Consider the following 19,399-nt stretch of genomic DNA (forward strand, 5'->3'; position numbering starts at 1 on the left):
TAGCTTGATCATTAGCGACTCATATAAACACCTGCATTCAGCCATGTGTTCTTCTTCAGTGACTGCTGAAGTTACCCAGCAATAGAACATTTTCCATTTAGTTTGAGTAAAGCACTATTTATAGGTCAAAGTTGGTGATATTTGATTGGTGTATATTTCAGTATTTATTTGGTTAAGTTTTTGTCCCTAGTATGGATCATCAGGTGTGTCATGAGACATCTCATTTGTCTAAAAGTCTTTCCACACTGAGGACACTGATATGGCTTTTCCCCAGTGTGGATCCGCTGGTGTTTTTTGAGATTAGACATATCAGTGAAGGTCTTTCCACACTGTGACAACTAATATGACTTTTCCCCGTCTCCAGTTTTCAAACTTCATGTTCGAGGACTTGACTTTTTTTTTTGTACTCTGGGTGGCAGTGGAGTATCTTGCCCAATTACAAAATGTGGAATATTTGTATAAATGATACAACAGCAATAAATGCATTCTATAAAAACCTTTATTTTTGGCAGCAATCATACTAACAGTGGAACAGACTCAAACCGACATAGAGATTCAGCAGCAAACATTCAAAATCAAATATGCATTACATGTCACAGAAGCATCATTAGAATGAAAGGGTGTCTTATTTTTCAAACATCACCATCTATAGTCTGCTCATCAATGATTCATGGAATTCTTTCAATACCAAACTATAGAAAAAAGACATCAAATGGATGTTTGTCTACACTTCAAACACACATACACAGGGAAAATCCACTGATTTTTACTAAATGTGTATGGGAAAAGAATGCTCCATCAGTTTATAGACCTTCACATAAGGGACAGTCATACATGTGGTGTCTTCCTATTCTTCAGAGCAGTCTACACTATCCAGATCCTCAATAATTTGAATGAAATATACATTTGTATACTTTATTTTATTGAATGATGATGGATTTCTTCTTTTTTTGCATACATTTCCATTAATACATTACTTTCTTCTTTGCAGTTCATGGTTGGTGATATTTGATTGGTGTATATTTCAGTATTTGCAGTTATCACTTCTGACTTAACTGAGAACACTGATGTGGATTTTCTCCAGTATGGATCCGCTGGTGTATTTTGAGATTAGACATTTCAGGAAAGGTCTTTCCACAATGAGAACACTGATGTGGCTTTTCTCCAGTGTGGATCCTCTGATGTCTTTTGAGATTACCCGCTTGACCAAAGGTCTTTCCACACTGAGAACAATGATATGGCTTTTCCCCAGTATGTGTCATCTGGTGTCTCTTGAGATGAGACGTATGAATAAAAGTCTTTCCACACTGAGAACACTGATGTGGCTTCTCTCCAGTATGTGTCATCTGGTGGATAATAAATTATTTGCTATTCCTGAAACCCTTCCCACATGCGGAACACTGATATGGCTTTTCACCATTATGTGTCATCTGGTGTTTCTTGAGAGTAGATATCTGACTAAAAGTCTCTCCACACTGAGAACATTGATGTGGCTTTTCTCCAGTATGTGTCATTTTATGGATTCTAAGTTCATTGCTAGTTTTGAAACCCTTCCCACACAAAGCAGTGTGGATCATCATGTGTATCTTGAGATGACTTGTTTGACTAAAGGTCTTTCCACACTGAGAACAATGATATGGCTTTTCCCCAGTGTGGATCCTCTCGTGTGTCTTGAGATAACCTATGTGATTAAAAGCCTTTCCACAATGAGAACACTGATGGGGCTTTTCTCCTGTGTGTGTTCGTTGATGAATTGCTAAAGAGGAAGGTGTTTCAAAGGTTTTGAAACATTGGGGGCATTCATGTTGTTTCTTCCTTGTGTTCGATTGCTGATGTCTGATGACTGTCTTTCTTCTTTCCTCAGGACTCCTTTTGCTAGAATGGATCCTTTGAACGTCTCCTATAACATTACAACGTATTTTTTAAAATAATATCCTCGATTCTCCATTATTGATATTCTTGATTTGATACATTAACAATACACAGTATAACACTGAAAACAGTTGTATTTTGGATTGACTGGCTATTTGCTTAAATAGTATATCTCTTGAAATGCAAATTTAACGTAGGCATTTAAGTGTTTTAAATTCAACCGACTGCAAGAAATATCCCTTTTTATGGTATTCCCATGGTATCTCTATTCTCTCAACAGGTCTCACATTTCATTGAGCAAAGCAGGAGATAAAGCCAGGTTTTTTAATCAACTTTTAAATCACCTTTTCATAACAGTAACTCTCTGAGTTCAAATGGCATGAAATACACACTAGAAGCGACCAAATGTGAAGATGGTTCCCTAATAGTAAAAATGTATGAGTTCCAATGGCATGAAACACTCACTAGAAGCCGCAGAATTAGATGGTTCCCCTACGTTTGTGAAAGATAGCTAAAAAGCTATGATAGGCAGGAATCCTCTAGGTGCCCTTAGAGCTTAATATTAACATGATGTCATATTCACGTCATATTAACCATCATATCTATCATTATACAAATAATTTCTTCATATTTCTAAATATCTTTTTATTATTTGCTATTGGCTAGAACAGCCAGAACTGGAGACAGACACTTTCTCTCTTTTAAATGTAACAATAATAGTATCCCATGATTAAGGTAATATGCATATTATGTCTACTCACATTTTATTGGGTAAATCCCAAGTTTAAGCCATTCACTAAAATGCAGGTATTGGCCATATAAAAAACACATATAAATGCTTGTGTTTTTTTTTCTTTTAGTTTCTTATGATTCATAATAATCTGCAACTTACTTGTAGGAGAATCATTTTGATCAAATTCTCTTAAATCCGACTTATCCTCCTCTTTAATTTCCATCAGTGAAGACTTGTCTTCTTTGCAGGCCAAGGTTGGGGATCTTTCTGATTCAGTCTTACAGTCATGGTCCAGTCCAGGCTTTTCTTCCACTTTCTGAAATGAAGACAGATACTCTTGCAGGAAATCATCAAATTCTTCTTCTTTTATCTCCTCCTTCACTGACATCAGCAGTTGTGATGGTTCAGTAGATCCTGACATTCTAGTTCTGTATTGCAAAAGAAATCCTTGAACTGTCCTTTAATACAGGACTAATATAATGAAGATGTGCCAACAAGAACTGCAGTAGAGCTGTACTGTCTTTGAGTTACATGTACAAACTGTAGTTCCAGACCACCCCAGTGTCTGCCTTAAAAGGGTGGCTCATCCAATCAGCTACAGGAATCTTTGGAATGCAAACTAGAATGCCAAAAGGATTATGGGAAGGGATTCCATGTCTATGAGGACCGTTTACAAATCTGATGGCCCTAAGGTGGGCGTGGCTATAGCTCAGCCTGCAGAATCTCCAGAGTAGGTGGGGGTGGGGTGGAGGTGTGAACTGAAAGGTGTTAGGGTAGGATTGGGTAGGTTGGTTAATTGTAGGAAGCCTCTGTGTTTGTATTATAATAATTATATAAGGGTAGTATCAGACCTACATACCAGTGTGAAGCCTCACTTTATAAAAACAACAGCACAAAACTAAGTTAAATAGAAGCCAGGTGACCTAAGAATCTTTATTATTGTTTTAAGTATGGAGAGGGCATTATCATATGCACTAGAATGCCAGACATTTACCCCAGTTCCCTCTGACTACTATTTATTTGGTCATGTTTTCACTGTCGGTGGCAATGTAATGCTCAGCTGAAGTAAAATTTAAGGGCATTTGCATTGTGTACCGTCCTTGAAGAATACAACAGGAATAAACACAAATCATGTAAATGATAAAACAGGAAAGGATAAGAGGGTTTGGGCTAATCAACAGTAGAGTATTCTGCTCAGCTTTGATTAGGTTCCCTATATTAAGAGTACAACAGAAATATGAAGTTTCACAGACCCTCTGGTGTATCATAAAAGCAGACATTGGCTTAAGTTACTGTATCTCCACACTCTTAACTTATATGACTTATATTTGGTTTGTGTGATCTGATCGGTGGTGAGATGTGATCTTTTCTTGTAATCCTTCCCACATGCATTGCTTCACACAGGAGAAATTATAATTTTTCTTATTTTTTTTTTGTAAACCCAGAGCAAATGTCCTCTCTTCTTGAGAAGTAGGTCTCCCTCATGTTGTTGTACTCATTACATTCTGTCAGGAAAAGAAAACCTTCATCCACTACCCCATTTAATACAGTGAGTGCAGAGACTGTTTTAGTCATGTTTTCTGTGTCTACCCTTTTCAATGACAATGCTTGGTTCCCTCCCGCCGAGTGGTAGCAGCCTAAAAAACATAGACTGTTTTTTCGAGGTAGTCATGTTTTTCTGTGTCTACCCTTTTCAATGACAATGCTATGTTTCCTCCCGCCGAGTGGTAGCAGCCTTATTCTTTTATTCTTGGCAGGACACCAACTAAAAAAACGTATAAACAAATAAACCAGACCAAATAACAACGTTTTACAATACAACTAATCTTCAACATTCAGCTATCAGCAGTGCTATGCTTGATCTGGTCATTGGCCATCAGGGTTTTAGCAGTGGCTGTCTGTAGTGCTCCCCTGCAGTTCATTTTCATTTCATCATACAACGTCTTCATTGCACACTAATGTCTCACACACTTTTGCTCAATTCGATTTTTTGTAGAAGGAATCATTATCAGCTAGTGGTTTGATACATGAGCATTCAGATTATTTGTTTGTACTTTAAATTTGATACTAGTTTGTGCAATTTATCAATCAATGGTTCTTGAGCAGGATCTCTGTATAGTCTTTAAAAACAAAAATGTGCGGATCCTATTTTCAATTTGTATTTTTCAGCCTAATATTGAGAGAGACCGAAATTGTGTTTGGAGAGGATATAGTTTGTTTACCTGTTTCAGAGGATGTTTCAGGTTTGAGACTTAATGTGACATGGCTGTGATCTGAGAATGGAATCTGAGGCCTTACTGTAGAGTAGTTGATATGACTTGGGTCTGTGACTGCATGAGCTGCAACATTACTACAGATAGGGGAGCAGTAGGTGAATCTACCCAGAGTCACCCGTCCTTCCACCATCAGGAATAAAAAAGACCCAGGCTTTTAGCTGAAGTAACTGTTTGATTTTTCAGTTTATAATGCTGTCATTTCTCTCAATTGGTGGGTTCTGTATTCATCCAGAGCATCCTAGTGCCTACTTACTGAGGTAAGTTCAGACCCCCCTATGTGTTGTTACTATAGTGCTCCTTCTCTCTGGGTTCAAAGGTAAATTCAGATTCCCCTATTCCCCTAATATAGTGCATACTCTCTCTGGGTTCAAATCTAAGCAATCAGCTGCAGGAACGTTTGGAATGCAAACTTGAGTGCCAAGGGATTAAGGCCAGGGATTCCATGTCCATGAGTGCCATTTACACCTCTGGTGGTCCTCAGGTGGGCATGATCATAGCTCAACCTGCTGAAACTATACAAAAGAGTATAGCAGGGGGTGGGGTGGGTGTGTGAACTGAGATGTGATGGGAGAGAAAGGCTGAGGGGAGTGGTAATCAGAAGAAAGTCTCCAGTTTTCAAACTTCATGTTCAAGGACTTGTCATTTATTTTATTTTTTTTGACTCTGGGAAGCAGTGAAGTATCTTGCCCAACTAGAATATGAGTGATATTTGTATTAATGATACAACTGTTGACCACAACTTTTAAAACAAGCCATTAATAAACTGTCTATGTTTCACCCAATATCTACGTACATTTACATAATATGATATTATCTGGCTGGCTATCAAAGATTTTTTCAAACCAAGCGTAGCACTGTTTTATATTTGGCTAAAAACACGGTAATACAAATATTATTTCAGTTGATTCAGCATTTCAGCATTATGCTTACATATCTAGCTCGTTATATAAGTGTTTCACAAACTGTTTGCTCACATTGCCCCTAACATTTTAAATAAAAAATAAAAATGAGTTCACTATTCCTTGACTCACTCAAATAAAACATCAATATGACAGATGTTGGGAACAGATATTTATTTTGACATGCTTTATCCAAGCAAGTTGAATGGCTGAATGCATATAGACACAGCAATATTTCACATGGAAACAAAAATATGTTCAATATCACGTTTCTTACAGTATTTCCAATTTCACAATTGAATTACATAATATGTCAGAAGATGGTTTATCTTTTAAAGAGATAACAGGCATAGATCCACCTAACTTGTGGATATCAACCAAATTTATAACATCAAGTTAACTTCAATGCAGTTTTCAATCCTTCACACACTTTACACTAGATGAATGGGGGGAATGGCCGTGGCTGGGACAGACTGTGCATTACCATATACAACCATTAGGAGGCCAGAATAAGCAACAATACCCAGCTCATAGTAGCCCATGGTAAAGATATTCCCATTGCATCTCTTAAAGCGAGCACAACTTAAAGCCAACAAACTAACATTCAGGCCATTAAATATAAATGGTGAAGAATTTCTTCTTGTTAATTACCATAAATACATGACTTTCCTCATTGCAGGTCAAGGTTGGTAATATTTGATTGGTGTATATTTCAGTCTTTGCATATATCACGTATTTTTGTGAGGTTCTTGTCCCCAGTATGGATCATCTGGTGTGGCTTGAGACATCGAATTTGTCTAAAAGTCTTACCACACTGAGACCAATGATGTAGCTTTTCCCCAGTATGGATCCTCTGGTGTCTAATGAGTTAACTCATTTCAGTAAAGACCTTCAAACACTGAGAACACTGATGTGGCTTTTCTCCACTGTGGATCTTCTGGTGTGCCTTGAGATGACCCTTTCATTTAAAAAGTCTTTCCAGTATTGGTCATCAGGTGTTTCTTGAGATCATCCTTTTGACTAAAGGTTTTTCCACACTGACAACAATGATATGGCTTTTCGCCGGTGTGGATCCTCTGGTGTTTCTTGAGATCACCCTTTTGACGAAATTCCTTTACACACTAAGAACACTTATGTGGCTTTTCCCCAGTATGGATCTTCTGGTGTCTCCTGAGATTACCCATTTCAGTAAAGGCCTTTTCACACTGAAAACACTGATAATACTTGTGCCCAGTATGGATCCTCTGGTGTCTAATGAGACTCCTCATTACAGCAAAGGCCTTCTCGCAGTGAGAACACTGATGTGGCTTTACCCCAGTATGGATCCTCTGGTGTATCTTGAGCTCACCCTTTTGACTAAAGGTTTTTCCACACTGAGAACACTGATGTGGCTTTTCTCCAGTATGTGTCATCAGGTGTTTCTTGAGATCAACCTTTAGTCTAAAGGTTTTTCCACACTGAGAACAATGATATGGCTTTTCTCCGGTGTGGATCCTCTGGTGTATCTTGAGATCACCATTTTGACTAAAAGCCTTTCCACACTGAGAACAATGATATGGCTTTTCTCCGGTGTGGATCATCTGGTGTTTCTTGAGATGACCTGTTTGACTAAAGGTTTTTCCACACTGAGAACAATGATATGGCTTCTCCCCAGTATGGCTCCTCTGGTGTGTAATGAGTTTACTCATTTCAGTGAAGGCCTTTCCACACTGAGAACACTTATATGGCTTTTCCCCAGTATGTATCATCAGGTGTTTCTTGAGATCACCATTTTGTCTAAAGGTTTTTTCACACTGAGAACACTGATGTGGCTTTTCTCCAGTATGTGTCATCTGGTGGATTCTAAGTTCACTGCTACTTTTGAAACCCTTTCCACACTGAGAACACTGATATGGCTTTTCTCCGGTGTGGATCCTCTGGTGTATATTGAGATCACCCTTTCGACTAAAGGTTTTTCCACACTGAGAACACTGATGTGGCTTAACACCTGTGTGTGTTCGTTGATGAATTGCAAGAGCGAAAGGTGCAGCAAAGGTTTTGGAACACTGGGAGCATTCATGTCTTTCCTTCCTTGTGTTTGATTGCTGATGTATGATGACTTTCTTTCTTCTTTCCCCTGTAGTCCTTTTGCTTGAATGGATCCTCTGAAGGTCTCCTATAACATTACAAAATATTTTTAAATAATATCCCATCTCTCTTCTATTTGTAACATTAGCACAAGAACACTGAAAACAATGTATTTTTGATTGAATGGCTATTTGCTATAATAGTATATCACTTGGAAGTCCCTTAGGCTAGACGTGAACACCCTGAGAAAAAACTGTTAATGTAACAGCACATGAGTAAGAGATCTGGAGACAAAAGGATGTCGGGCATTTTGAATGTCTTAAATGTTAAAGACTCGGATTATATCCCATCATAAAGGTATTCCCATGGAATCTCTATTCTCAATAGGTCTGACATTTATATGGCATGTTAAAATGAAAATGGCATGAAATAATTTTAAATATATTATTATTATTTAAAAAATGTGATCAGTTATCTAGCTGATGTTACATTCTCCTCAATTTAACTCGTAAAATTATAATAGAAAGTGGTAGAAGCCCTTGGGGTGCCTGTGCAGCTTCTTATTGACACAAGTTAGCAATCATAGATAGTAACATGAGTTAATATTAACACACGCTAGAAGCTTTCTTATGATAAACAGGACCTGGAGAAAAATACAGGAACTGTACTGTCCTACATCGATCATTGTACAGACACTGTGACTGCAGTCAAAAGGATTCGGGTGTATCCTAACCAGAAACTATGGATGACAAGCAAGGTCGAGACCCGGGAGCGGAACTACGCCTTAAGGTCAGGTGACAAGGCCCTGTATAGTTCTGCTAGAGCCAACCTGATGAGAGGCATCAAAGATGCCAAGAAGGCTTTACAAGGGAAAACATCTAAGACCATCTCACGAATAATAATTCAAGGAGAGTGTGGCAGGGAATTCAAAACATCACCAACTACAAGAAAAGCAACACCAGCACTGTCCACACTGATGCCTCAATGGCAGAGGAACTTAATAATTTCTTTGCCCGTTTAGAGGTCAACAGGCCCGCCACAATTGCACTCCACCAACCCCCAGCAGCCACACGCTCACCCTACACAAGGTGAGATGTGTGCTCAAATCAGTGAGTACAAGGAAAGCCGCTGGCCCTGACAGAGCATCTGGAAAGGTACTCAATTCCTATGCAAAACCAACTCGCTGGGGTCTTAACCAAGATCTTTATCCTTTCTCTTAGTCTAACCACCATCCAACCCTGCCCTAAATCAGTAATCATCATCCCGTCACTAAGAAACCAGCCATCGACAGCTTGAATAGACCTATTACATCTGTAATCATGAAGTGCTTTGAGAAACTGGTTTAACGTCACATCAAATCGACCCTTCCCCCCACATTTGATCCGCAACAGTTTACAGAGCAAACAGGTCACTGAAGATGCCATCAACGTAGCCCTCCACACCACACTGAGCCACCTTGAACTCTGTGAAACCTATATAAGAATGCTCTTCATTGAATACAGCTCAGCTTTTAATACAATCATCCCTGACAAACTAGTCAGCAAAAGAACTGCTCTAGGCCTCTCCCCCTCCATCTGAACCTGGATATACACTACCATTCAAAAGTTTGGGGTCACTTAGAAATGTCCTTAATTTTCAAAGAAAAGCACCGTTTTTTCAAAGAAGATGATATTAAATGAAACAGAAATACACTCTATACCTTGTTAATGTGGTAAATGACTATTCTATGTGGAAATATATGTTTTTTAATGAAATATCTACATAGGTGTGTATAGAGGCCCATTTCCAGCAACTATCACTCCGGTGTTCTAATGGTACATTGTGTTTGCTCATCGCCTTAGAAGACTAAGGCTGTCTAGAAAACCCTTGAAAACCCTTGTGCAATTATGTTAGCACAGCTGAAAACTGTTTTGCGGGTGAGAAGCTATACATTTGGCCTTCATTTGAGCTAGTTGAGTATCTGGAGCTTCAAATTTGTGGGTTCGGTTATACTCTCAAAATGGCTTGAAAAAGATAACTTTCATGTGAAACTCGCCAGTCTATTCTTGTTCTTAGACATGAAGGCTATTCCATGTGAGAAATTGCGAAGAAACTGTACTTTTCCTACACCGGTGTATACTACTCTCTTCAGAGAACAGCAGAAACGGGCTCTAACCAGAGTAGAAAGAGAAGTGGTAGGCCCCGGTGCACAACTCAGCAAAGAGACAAGTATATTAGAGTGTTTAGTTTAAGAAAAAGACGCCTCACAGGTCCTCAACTGGCAGTTTTGAAATGGTACCCGCAAAACGCCAGTGTCACCTTCTACAGTGAAGAGGTGACTCTGGGTTGCTGGCCTTATAGGCAGAGTGGCAAAGAAAAAAGCTATATCTAAGACTGGCCAATAAAAAGAAAATATTGATATGGGCAAAATAACACAGATATTGGACAGAGGAAGATTGGAAAAAAGTGTTCTGGACGAATTTAAAGTTTGAGGTGTTTAGATCATACAGAAGAACATTTGTGAGACGCAGAACAGGTGAAAAGATGCTGGAAGAGTGCCTGACGCCATGGGGCTGCTTTGGTGCTGGTAAAGCGGGAGATTTGTACAAGGTAAAACGGATTTTAAATCGGGAAGACCATCACTCCATTTTGCAACGCCATACCCTGTGGACAGTGCTTGATTGGAGCCAATTTCCTCCTACAACAGGACAATGACCCAAAGCGCACCTCCAAATTATGCAAGAACTATATAGGGAAGAAGCAGGCAGCTCGTATGCTGTCTGTAATGGAGTGGCCAGCAAATTCACCAGATCTCCACCCCAATGAGCTGTTGGGGGAGCAGCTTGGCCGTATGGTACGCAAAATCCAAAGTCAATCCAACTTGTGGGAGGTGCTTCAGGAAGCGTGGGGTGAAATTACTACAGATTACCTCAACAAATGAACAGCTAGAATGCCAAAGGTCTCCAATGCTGTAATTGCTGCAAATGGAGCCTTTTTTGACAAAAGCAAAGTTTGAAGGACAAAATGAATATTTCAAATAAAAATCATTATTTCCAACCTTGTCAATGTCTTGACTATATTTTTTATTCATTTTGCAACTCATTTGATAAATACAAGTGTGAGTTTTCGTGGAAAACATGAAATTGTCTGGGTGACCCCAAACTTTTGAACGGTAGTGTAGGACTTCCTCACAAACCGCCCACAAACTGTAAAACTCGGCCCCCACCTCTCCTCCACCATCACGCTAAGCTCTGGCTCTCCACAAGGCTGTGTGCTGAGCCCACTACTGTACTCCTTGTACACTCACTACTGTGCTCCAGCCCATCCCACCAACACCCTCAATACATTTGCTGATGACACCATCGTGGTCAGGCTCATATCAGAAGATGACAATCAGCCTACAGAGATGAAGTACAGAAACTGACAGTGTGGTGCTCAGACAACAATCTGTCACTGAACACCACAAAACGGAATAATTCATTCTGGACTACAAAAGGCAAAGTGCAGATCCGACCCCACTCTACATCAACAGCGACTGCGTGGAGAAGGTCCACACCTTCAAGTTCCTATAAGCCCACATAACAGATAACCTTTCATGGTCTGCCAACGCCTCAGAGACAGTAAAAAAAGCACAGCAGTTACACTTCCTGAGAGTACTCAAGAAAAACAACCTGGAGTGTAAACTGATGGTGGCCTTCACATCTCTTTCGAACGTGCACTTAACTACAGTGCTGGCAACTCGGCTTGGTACTCCGGTTGCACTGCAGCAGACAAGAGAGCCCTCCAAAGGGTCATCAACACAGCCCCAAAGGTAACTGGCTGCTCACTGCCCTCCCTGGAATCCATTGCCCACTCCCGCTACCTTAGCAGGGCCAAGTACATCTTATAGACCCCTGTCACCCAGGCCACCACCTGACGGTACAGATGCTTTAGAGCAAGACCACGTGTCTTAAGAGCAGTTCATTTTTCTGTGCCAAATGTAACAATAATAAATACAATTCACTTAATTAATAGCTTTATTTTTGGCAGAAATCCCACTTCAAACACAGGCACCGACTTACTAGTAGACATTACTATTTTACCACAGACCTCACATGCAAGAATGGGTGTCTACATTCCATACGTTCCCATCAGTAGCCGGATCGTAAATGATTCATGGATAGACCTCCACTCAGCCATGAGTTCATATTATAATCCACATTTTGTGTAATCATGGGTGCATTGTACTGATGGCTGTCTGTGTCTGTGTCTGGAGATAGCTCTCGTGGCTAGAGCTTTAAGTAAACCTGTTCCCACAGACTGAACATATGAAAGCCTTTGCTCCGGTATGAACTCCTGGTGTGATATTGTGGCTGAGGAGCGATCAGGCTTTCACACTGAGACCATTGGGAAGGCTTTTCCCCCAGTATAAATCCTTTGATGAACCTTGAGCTCATTTATCCACTAGTGTGCCTCTTCATATCTTGAACATTTGTTTTCCCTCAGTATGTTGAAGGAGTGAGTTTTATGCAAATAATTCAAGAATAATATTCAGCTCTAGAATTTGGTAGTGGTAGTGGTTGGGACAGACTGTGCATAACCTTATACCGCCATTTCAAAGCCAAAAGAAGCAGCAATACATGTCAGTTTAACATCAAGGTGCTACTTCTGTGCAAATAAAAACACAGTTAACAATTTAAGTTGCAATATATAGGAAATTGCTGATTTTACAGAATCATATGAAACTGGATCTGATGTGTGACTTAAAGGACAGTTATATCTGAGCTACATTTAAAACCCTTCCCACGTACAGAAAATTGATACGGCTATTCCCTGTAATGGATTCTCTGGTGTCTACTCAGATGACCTATTTGACTAAATCTCTTTCCACACTGAGAACACTGGTGGGGCTTTTCTCCTGTATGTGTCAGCTGGTGGAGAGTTAGTGATGTGCTACTGCTGAAACACTTCCCACATGTAGTACACCGATATGGCTTTTCTCCGGTGTGGATCCTCTGGTGTGTCTTGAGAGAAGACGTATGGCTAAAAGTCTTTCCACACTGAGAACATTGATGGGGCTTTTCTCCTGTATGTGTCAGCTGGTGGAGAGTTAGTGATTTGCAACTCCTGAAACACTTCCCACATGTACTACACTGATATGGCTTTTCCCCAGTATGGATTCTCTGGTGTTCCTTGAGAGTACCCATTTCAGAAAAGGCCTTTTCACACTGAGAACACTGATGTGGCTTTTCCCCAGTATGGATCTTCTGATGTCTGATGAGTTTACCCATTTCAGCAAAGGCCTTCCCACATTGAGAACACTGATGGGGCTTTTCTCCCGTGTGGATCCTCTGGTGTGCCTTGAGATGACCCAATCGATTAAAAGTCTTTCTACACTGAGAACACTGATGTGGCTTTTCACCTGTGTGTGTTCGTTGATGAATTGCAAAAGCGGAAAGTGCAGCAAAGGTTTTGGAACACTGGGAGCATTCATGTGGCTTTTTCCCAGTATGGATCCTCTGATGTCTGATGAGTTTACCCATTTCAGCAAAGGCCTTCTCACACTGAGAACACTGATGTGGCTTTTCTCCCGTGTGGATCCTCTGGTGTGTCTTGAGATGACCCAATTGATTAAAAGTCTTTCTACACTGAGAACACTGATGTGGCTTTTCTCCCGTGTGGATATTCTGGTGTCTCTTGAGATTACCTATCTGAATAAAGGTTTTTCCACACTGAGAACACTGATGTGGCTTTTCTCCTGTGTGTGTGCGTTCATGATTTTCAAGAGCGGAAGGTGCCGCAAAGGTTTTGAAACACTGGGAGCATTCATGTTTTTTGTTCCTTTTGTTCTGTTGCTGATGTCTGATGACTTTCCTTCTTCTGTCCTCTGGACTCCTTTTTCTAGAATGGATCCTTTGAACATCTCCTATAACATTACAAAATATTTTTTTAAATAATATCCTCAATTCTCGATCATTGATATCCTTGATTTGTTACATTAACAATACACAGTATAACTCATGTAAAAATGTATTTTGGATTGACTGGCTATTTGCTTAAATAGTATACCACTAATTAAAGTAGGCATTATAAATGTTTTATATGCAACCTACTACAAGAAGTATCCCTTTATCATGGTATTCCCATGGTATATCTATTATCTCAACAGGTCTAACATTTCATTGAGTAAAGCAGAAGATAAAGACAGTGGTTTTTAAATAAACTTTTAAATAACCTATTCATAACTATGTCTGAGTTCCAATGGCATGAAATATTTTTAACTCCAAATGTTACAATAATAGTATCCCATGATTAAGGTAACATGCATATTATGCCTACTCTCTATACAGATCTTACATTTTATTGAGTAAACCTTAAATTAAAGACATTTACTAAAATGCAGGTGTTGTAAATATAAATAACACATCGCAATGAATGTTTTCTTTTTCTTTTAGTTGCTCATGATACAAAATAATCTGCAACTTACTTGTAGGAGATTCATCGCGATCATATTCTCTTAAATCCGATTCATCCTCCTCTTCAATTTCCATCATTGAAGACTTTTCTTCTTTGCAGGCCAAGGCTGGGGATCTTTCTGATTCAGTCTTACAGTCAAGTTCCAGTCCAGGCTTGTCTTCCACTTTTGGAAATGAAGACAGATACTCTTGCATGAAATCATCAAATTCTTCTTCTTTGAGCTCCTCCTTCACTGACATCAGCAGTTGTGATGGTTCAGTAGATCCTGCCATTTCAGACTTCAGTTCTGTTTTTCAAAGAAAATACAGTCAAATCTTCATTAAATGCAAGACTAATATAGTGAAATGTGCAAACAAAGAACTAAATTATAGTTCTACTGTTGGAGACTTAAACTTCTACAGTATGCTTCCAAAGAATGACGCACATAATCCTTCAGAGCATCCCAGTACCTATAAATTCAGTTTTGTTTTGTAAAGGAAATCCACTGTTACATTCCTTCAATGCAAGGATTATATATTAAAACAAAGAACTACAGTATAATTGTATTTTTGTTGAATTACACCCATACAGTATCTATCGATGCATCACAGTGTCTACAAAGCTATATTACTACAAACTAAGTACAAACTAATTCCATATGGTGTAAATAATAACAGTTTGCAATGATTTTGTTGTTTTTTGGTTTCTCATGATACAAAATAATATGCAACTTACTTGTAGACGAGGTGGCCAGGCAATCATATTCTCTTAAATCAGATTCATCCTCCTGTTTAATTACCATCATTGAATCATTTTCCTCTTTGCCGGTCATGGTTGGTGATCTTTTTGTTTCAGTCTTACATTCATGACTCAGTCCAGGCACTTCTTCCTTTTTACTTGCAAACAGATACTCTTGCAGGAAATCATCAAATTCTTCTTCTTTTACCTCCTCCTTCACTGACATCAGCAGTAGTGATGGTTCAGTAGAACTTGACATATCAGTCTGTTTTGCAAAATAATACTTGAATTTCCTTTCAATGCAAGACCAATATGTTCATATGCACAAAGAACTACAGTATAGTTGTACTGCCTGTGTGGTACGCCTCTATATTATACTCCCAGACCATCCCAGTGACTGCCTTATAAAGGTGGATCATCCAATCAGCTGCAGGAGCTTTTGGAATGCAAACTAAAAAACCCCAAGGAGGAATTCCATGTGTATGATCACCGTTTACACATCTGATGGCCCAGAGGTGGGTGTGGCAATAGCTCATTCAGCATAATCTCCACACAGGAGGGTAGTGGGGAGGGGTGGAGGTGTGAGCTGAAAGGTGATTGTGTTGAGAGGGTAGGTTGGTTAACTAATTATTTTATATCCAAAGAGAGCATTTTCATTTGCACCCAAATCCCAGGCATTTACCCCAGTTCACTCTGAATGTTTTTTATTTGTTCATGTTTTGACTGAGGGTGGTAGTGGAGTGCTCAGCTGAAGCACAATGTAAGAGCCTTTTCATCATGTACCTTACTTTAAGAATACAACAGAAAATAAACACTATTACTGTGAAATAAAAAATATATTAGGGCATTTTCATTGTGTACCTAACTTCAGGAATACAACTGAAATTAACACTATGAATGTAAACAGATATTATTATCTATATATTAAGGGCCTTTTCATTTCTACCTTCCTACAACAGGAATAAACAAGTTTCACATGAATAGAAATATTGTATTAAATACACAACAAACATAATCACAGTTTTATCTACATAAAGTTTCACCAGCAGATGTAATATAAACATGCAAGTAAAAAGGCCATATAGCCACCATGAGAATGATTGGGAGCCTAAACTAGATCTAAACTAGCATGACAATGGAGTAGGGGCAGGAAGTACATGTCTATGAGTACAGTTTACACGTCTGATGGTGCTCAGGTGGGCAAGGGCACAGCTTAGCCTGCAGGAACTACACAAAGGAGGGTAGTATGGGGGTGGGGTGGATGTGTGATCTGATATGTAATGGGTAGGAGAGGGTAGTGGGAGTTGGGTGGAAATCTGAAGAAAGCCTCAATACTTAAACAGAATTTTTCATACTTCATGTTTGAGGACTCTTCACCATTTTTTTGTTTTGACTATGGGTGGCAGTGGTTGTGAACTGAAAAATGATGGGGATTAGAGGGCAGGTGGGATTCACACACACGCACACACACACACACACACACACACACACAGACACACACACTCACATACTCACATACTCACATACACACACACACACACACACACACACACACACACACACACACACGCACACACACACACACACACACACACACACACACACACACACACACACACACACACACACACACACACACACACACACACACACAAACACACACACACACACACACCCACACCCAGACAGGAGGAAAACGGACTTTAGGTACACATGACCTACAATTTCCACACTTTTATTTACCCGAATTTCCTGTACGTAACACATAGTATGTGTAGGGGTGTGGGTTACGGTGTGCGCTCAATGGAAATGTAGACTGATATCTGTTCTCCGCATAAAATGAGCCAAAGCCAATGAGTTTGAGTTTTTAAAAAAATATTAGAAGTATTATTTTTGTTTTGATCAAAAATGAAAACGGGTCCCACAGACCCGAATACCATACAAGTGTTAAGAAAACAACCGGAATAAACAAGGATCACATGGATACAAATATTGTATTTTATATATATATTAAGGGCCTTTTTATTGTGTACCTAACTTTATTTTTTACCTTACTTTATGAATGCAACAGGAATAAACACAAAAAAAAGGTTTATTAGGCTGTTGTCCTACTAAACAGGCAGAAGAACAGTTTGATTAACATAGTCTCACCAGTTAACATAATATAAACATGCAAGTAAATAGGCCATGTAACTACCATTAGAATGATTGGGATCCTACATTTCATACACACCCATTAGTTTCCTCATCATCAGTGCCATGTGAGTTCAGTAATCTGACTTTACCTGTGGGGCTATTATAATGCATCTTCTATCTGACCCATTGGCTTTCTTGATTAAAAATGTAAAACCAATTAGCTGGAGTAACATTTGAGAATCCAACTAGAATGACAAAGGATTTCCATGCGTATGAGCACCGTTTACACGTCTGATGGTCCTCAGGTGGGCATGGCCATAGCTCAGCCTGCAAAAACTCCAAACATGGAAGGTAGTATTGGGTTGGGGTGGTAAATGAAAAGTGATGGGGAATTAGAGGACAGGTGGGGTTGGGAACTGATTAGAGCTTCCATGTTTCCTAGGTAACTAAGTCACACTAATAGTAGACCATGGAAAAGACATTCCCATAGTATCTCTCCAATAATATGTAAATTTGTTTTAGTAAAGCACAACTTACTAAAATTAAAACTAAAACTAAAATTCATGTATTTATATATAAATACAAAGGTGATGCATTTCTTCTTTAATTTCCATCAATTAATTAACTTGTCTTCTTTGCATGACAAGGTTGGTGATATTTGGTAGGTGTATATTTCGGTCTTTGCAAATACAAAGTATTTTGGTAAGGTTTTTCTATGATAAGTTTGGTCCCCTGTGTGCGTCCTCTGATGATCATCCCTCATATATATATGTATATTAAGGCCCTTTTCATTGTATAATTTACTTTAAGAATACAACAGGAATAAATGCAAATCATGTGAATGATAAAAAAAGCTTTATTTTGGTTGTTCTCCTACTAGTCAAACAGGAACACAGTTTTATTTACATATTTCCACCAGCTTACATAATATAAGCATGCAGATGAAAGGGCCATAAAGACACCATTAGAATGATTGGGAGCCTATATGTCTTACACAACAATCAGTAACCTTATCATCAGTGCCACCTAACAAATACAAGTTCAAGAACCCGACTCCAGTGATAATATTATATATCTTCTATCTGAGTAATGAGCTTTCTGGATTCAAAATATAATCAATGAGCGGGAGGAGTTCTTGAAGCCTACATTTCAACATACCCATCTGTAGCATTATCATCAGCGATTAATGATAACACCTGCATTCAGCCATGGAAGTTATCCAGCTAAAGAAACTCAATGGTGTATATTTCAAACCTTTTCATACTGTATGATAGTGTTTGAATTTATGTTGGCATACAGTATGTGTATTTGTGTGTGAATGCTTGAATGTATAGTTTATAAAATATAATCTGAATTGATATAAGGATAGAGGATACATAAAATATTACAACTGCATACCAGTGTGGAGACGTTAAATAAAACATCAAAGTTAAATAGATATACAATTTTAAAGTTTCTTAGGTTGTGATAAAGTGCTGGGAGGGTCATACTGTATATTGGCACCAGTATCCAGGACGTTTAGCCCCCTTCAACACTGAGCACTTTTCATTTTTTTTATTTTTATTTGAATGTGGGAGGCAGTGGCAGGGACTGTATTAGCAAATTGGAGGCCATGGGCAAAGAACAATGTTGTATCTTGTCCTTATAAAATGATAGAAGCACTACCATGCATAAGTGCCCTACATTAATAATAGAACATAAATAAATAAATACATAAATATATATAATACACTTCATTACAAAGGGGATTATGGGCAGTACTCCCACTGAAAACACAGGAACAGACTTGTGACAACATAGAGATTTAAGGGCAAACAATGAGAAGCAATTAAAATATTTGGGAAACTAAGTCACTTACACATCATAACAATATGAATGGAAGCCTTCACCACTTTGAATACTTTTTATGTGTTCATGTTTTGACTCAGGGTGGCCATGTAATGCTCAGCTGAAGTAAAAAGTAAGGGCCTTTTCATTGTTTACCTTTCTTGAAGAACATAACAGAAATAAACACAAATCACGTCAATTATAAAAAAAAGAATAGCTGTGATGAAGTTCCCTATATTTAGAGTACAACATAAACACAAAGTGCTATGGATCCTCTGGTGTCTCTTTATAACATTATGTCTGGAAAATAAACTCATCATCCACTACCCTATTTCAGTGAGTGCAGAGCCTGTTTTCTCGAGGTAGCCATGTTTTTCTGTCTCTACCTTTTCAATGACAATGCTATGTTCCCTCCCCATGTCCTCTTTCCCTCTCCC

General features: G+C 38.9%; 1 protein-coding gene across 1 annotated transcript in view; it reads right to left on the reverse strand.

The window, feature by feature from the left end:
* LOC308370564 (uncharacterized protein) overlaps positions 1-15,093 on the reverse strand; it is a gene marked incomplete at both ends in the record, with an annotated part of 28,549 nt that extends 13,456 nt beyond the window's left edge. The window contains 3 exons of the mRNA XM_080845227.1: positions 7,214-7,432; positions 7,670-7,767; positions 14,997-15,093. Of these exons, the coding sequence (XP_080701353.1) occupies positions 7,214-7,432; positions 7,670-7,767; positions 14,997-15,093 (414 nt within the window). The remainder of the gene's footprint in view (positions 1-7,213; positions 7,433-7,669; positions 7,768-14,996) is intronic.
* Positions 15,094-19,399: the final 4,306 nt, after the last annotated feature.

This window comes from Sprattus sprattus (genome assembly GCF_963457725.1).
Source record: "Sprattus sprattus genome assembly, chromosome: 1".
Lineage (NCBI taxonomy): Eukaryota > Metazoa > Chordata > Actinopteri > Clupeiformes > Clupeidae > Sprattus > Sprattus sprattus.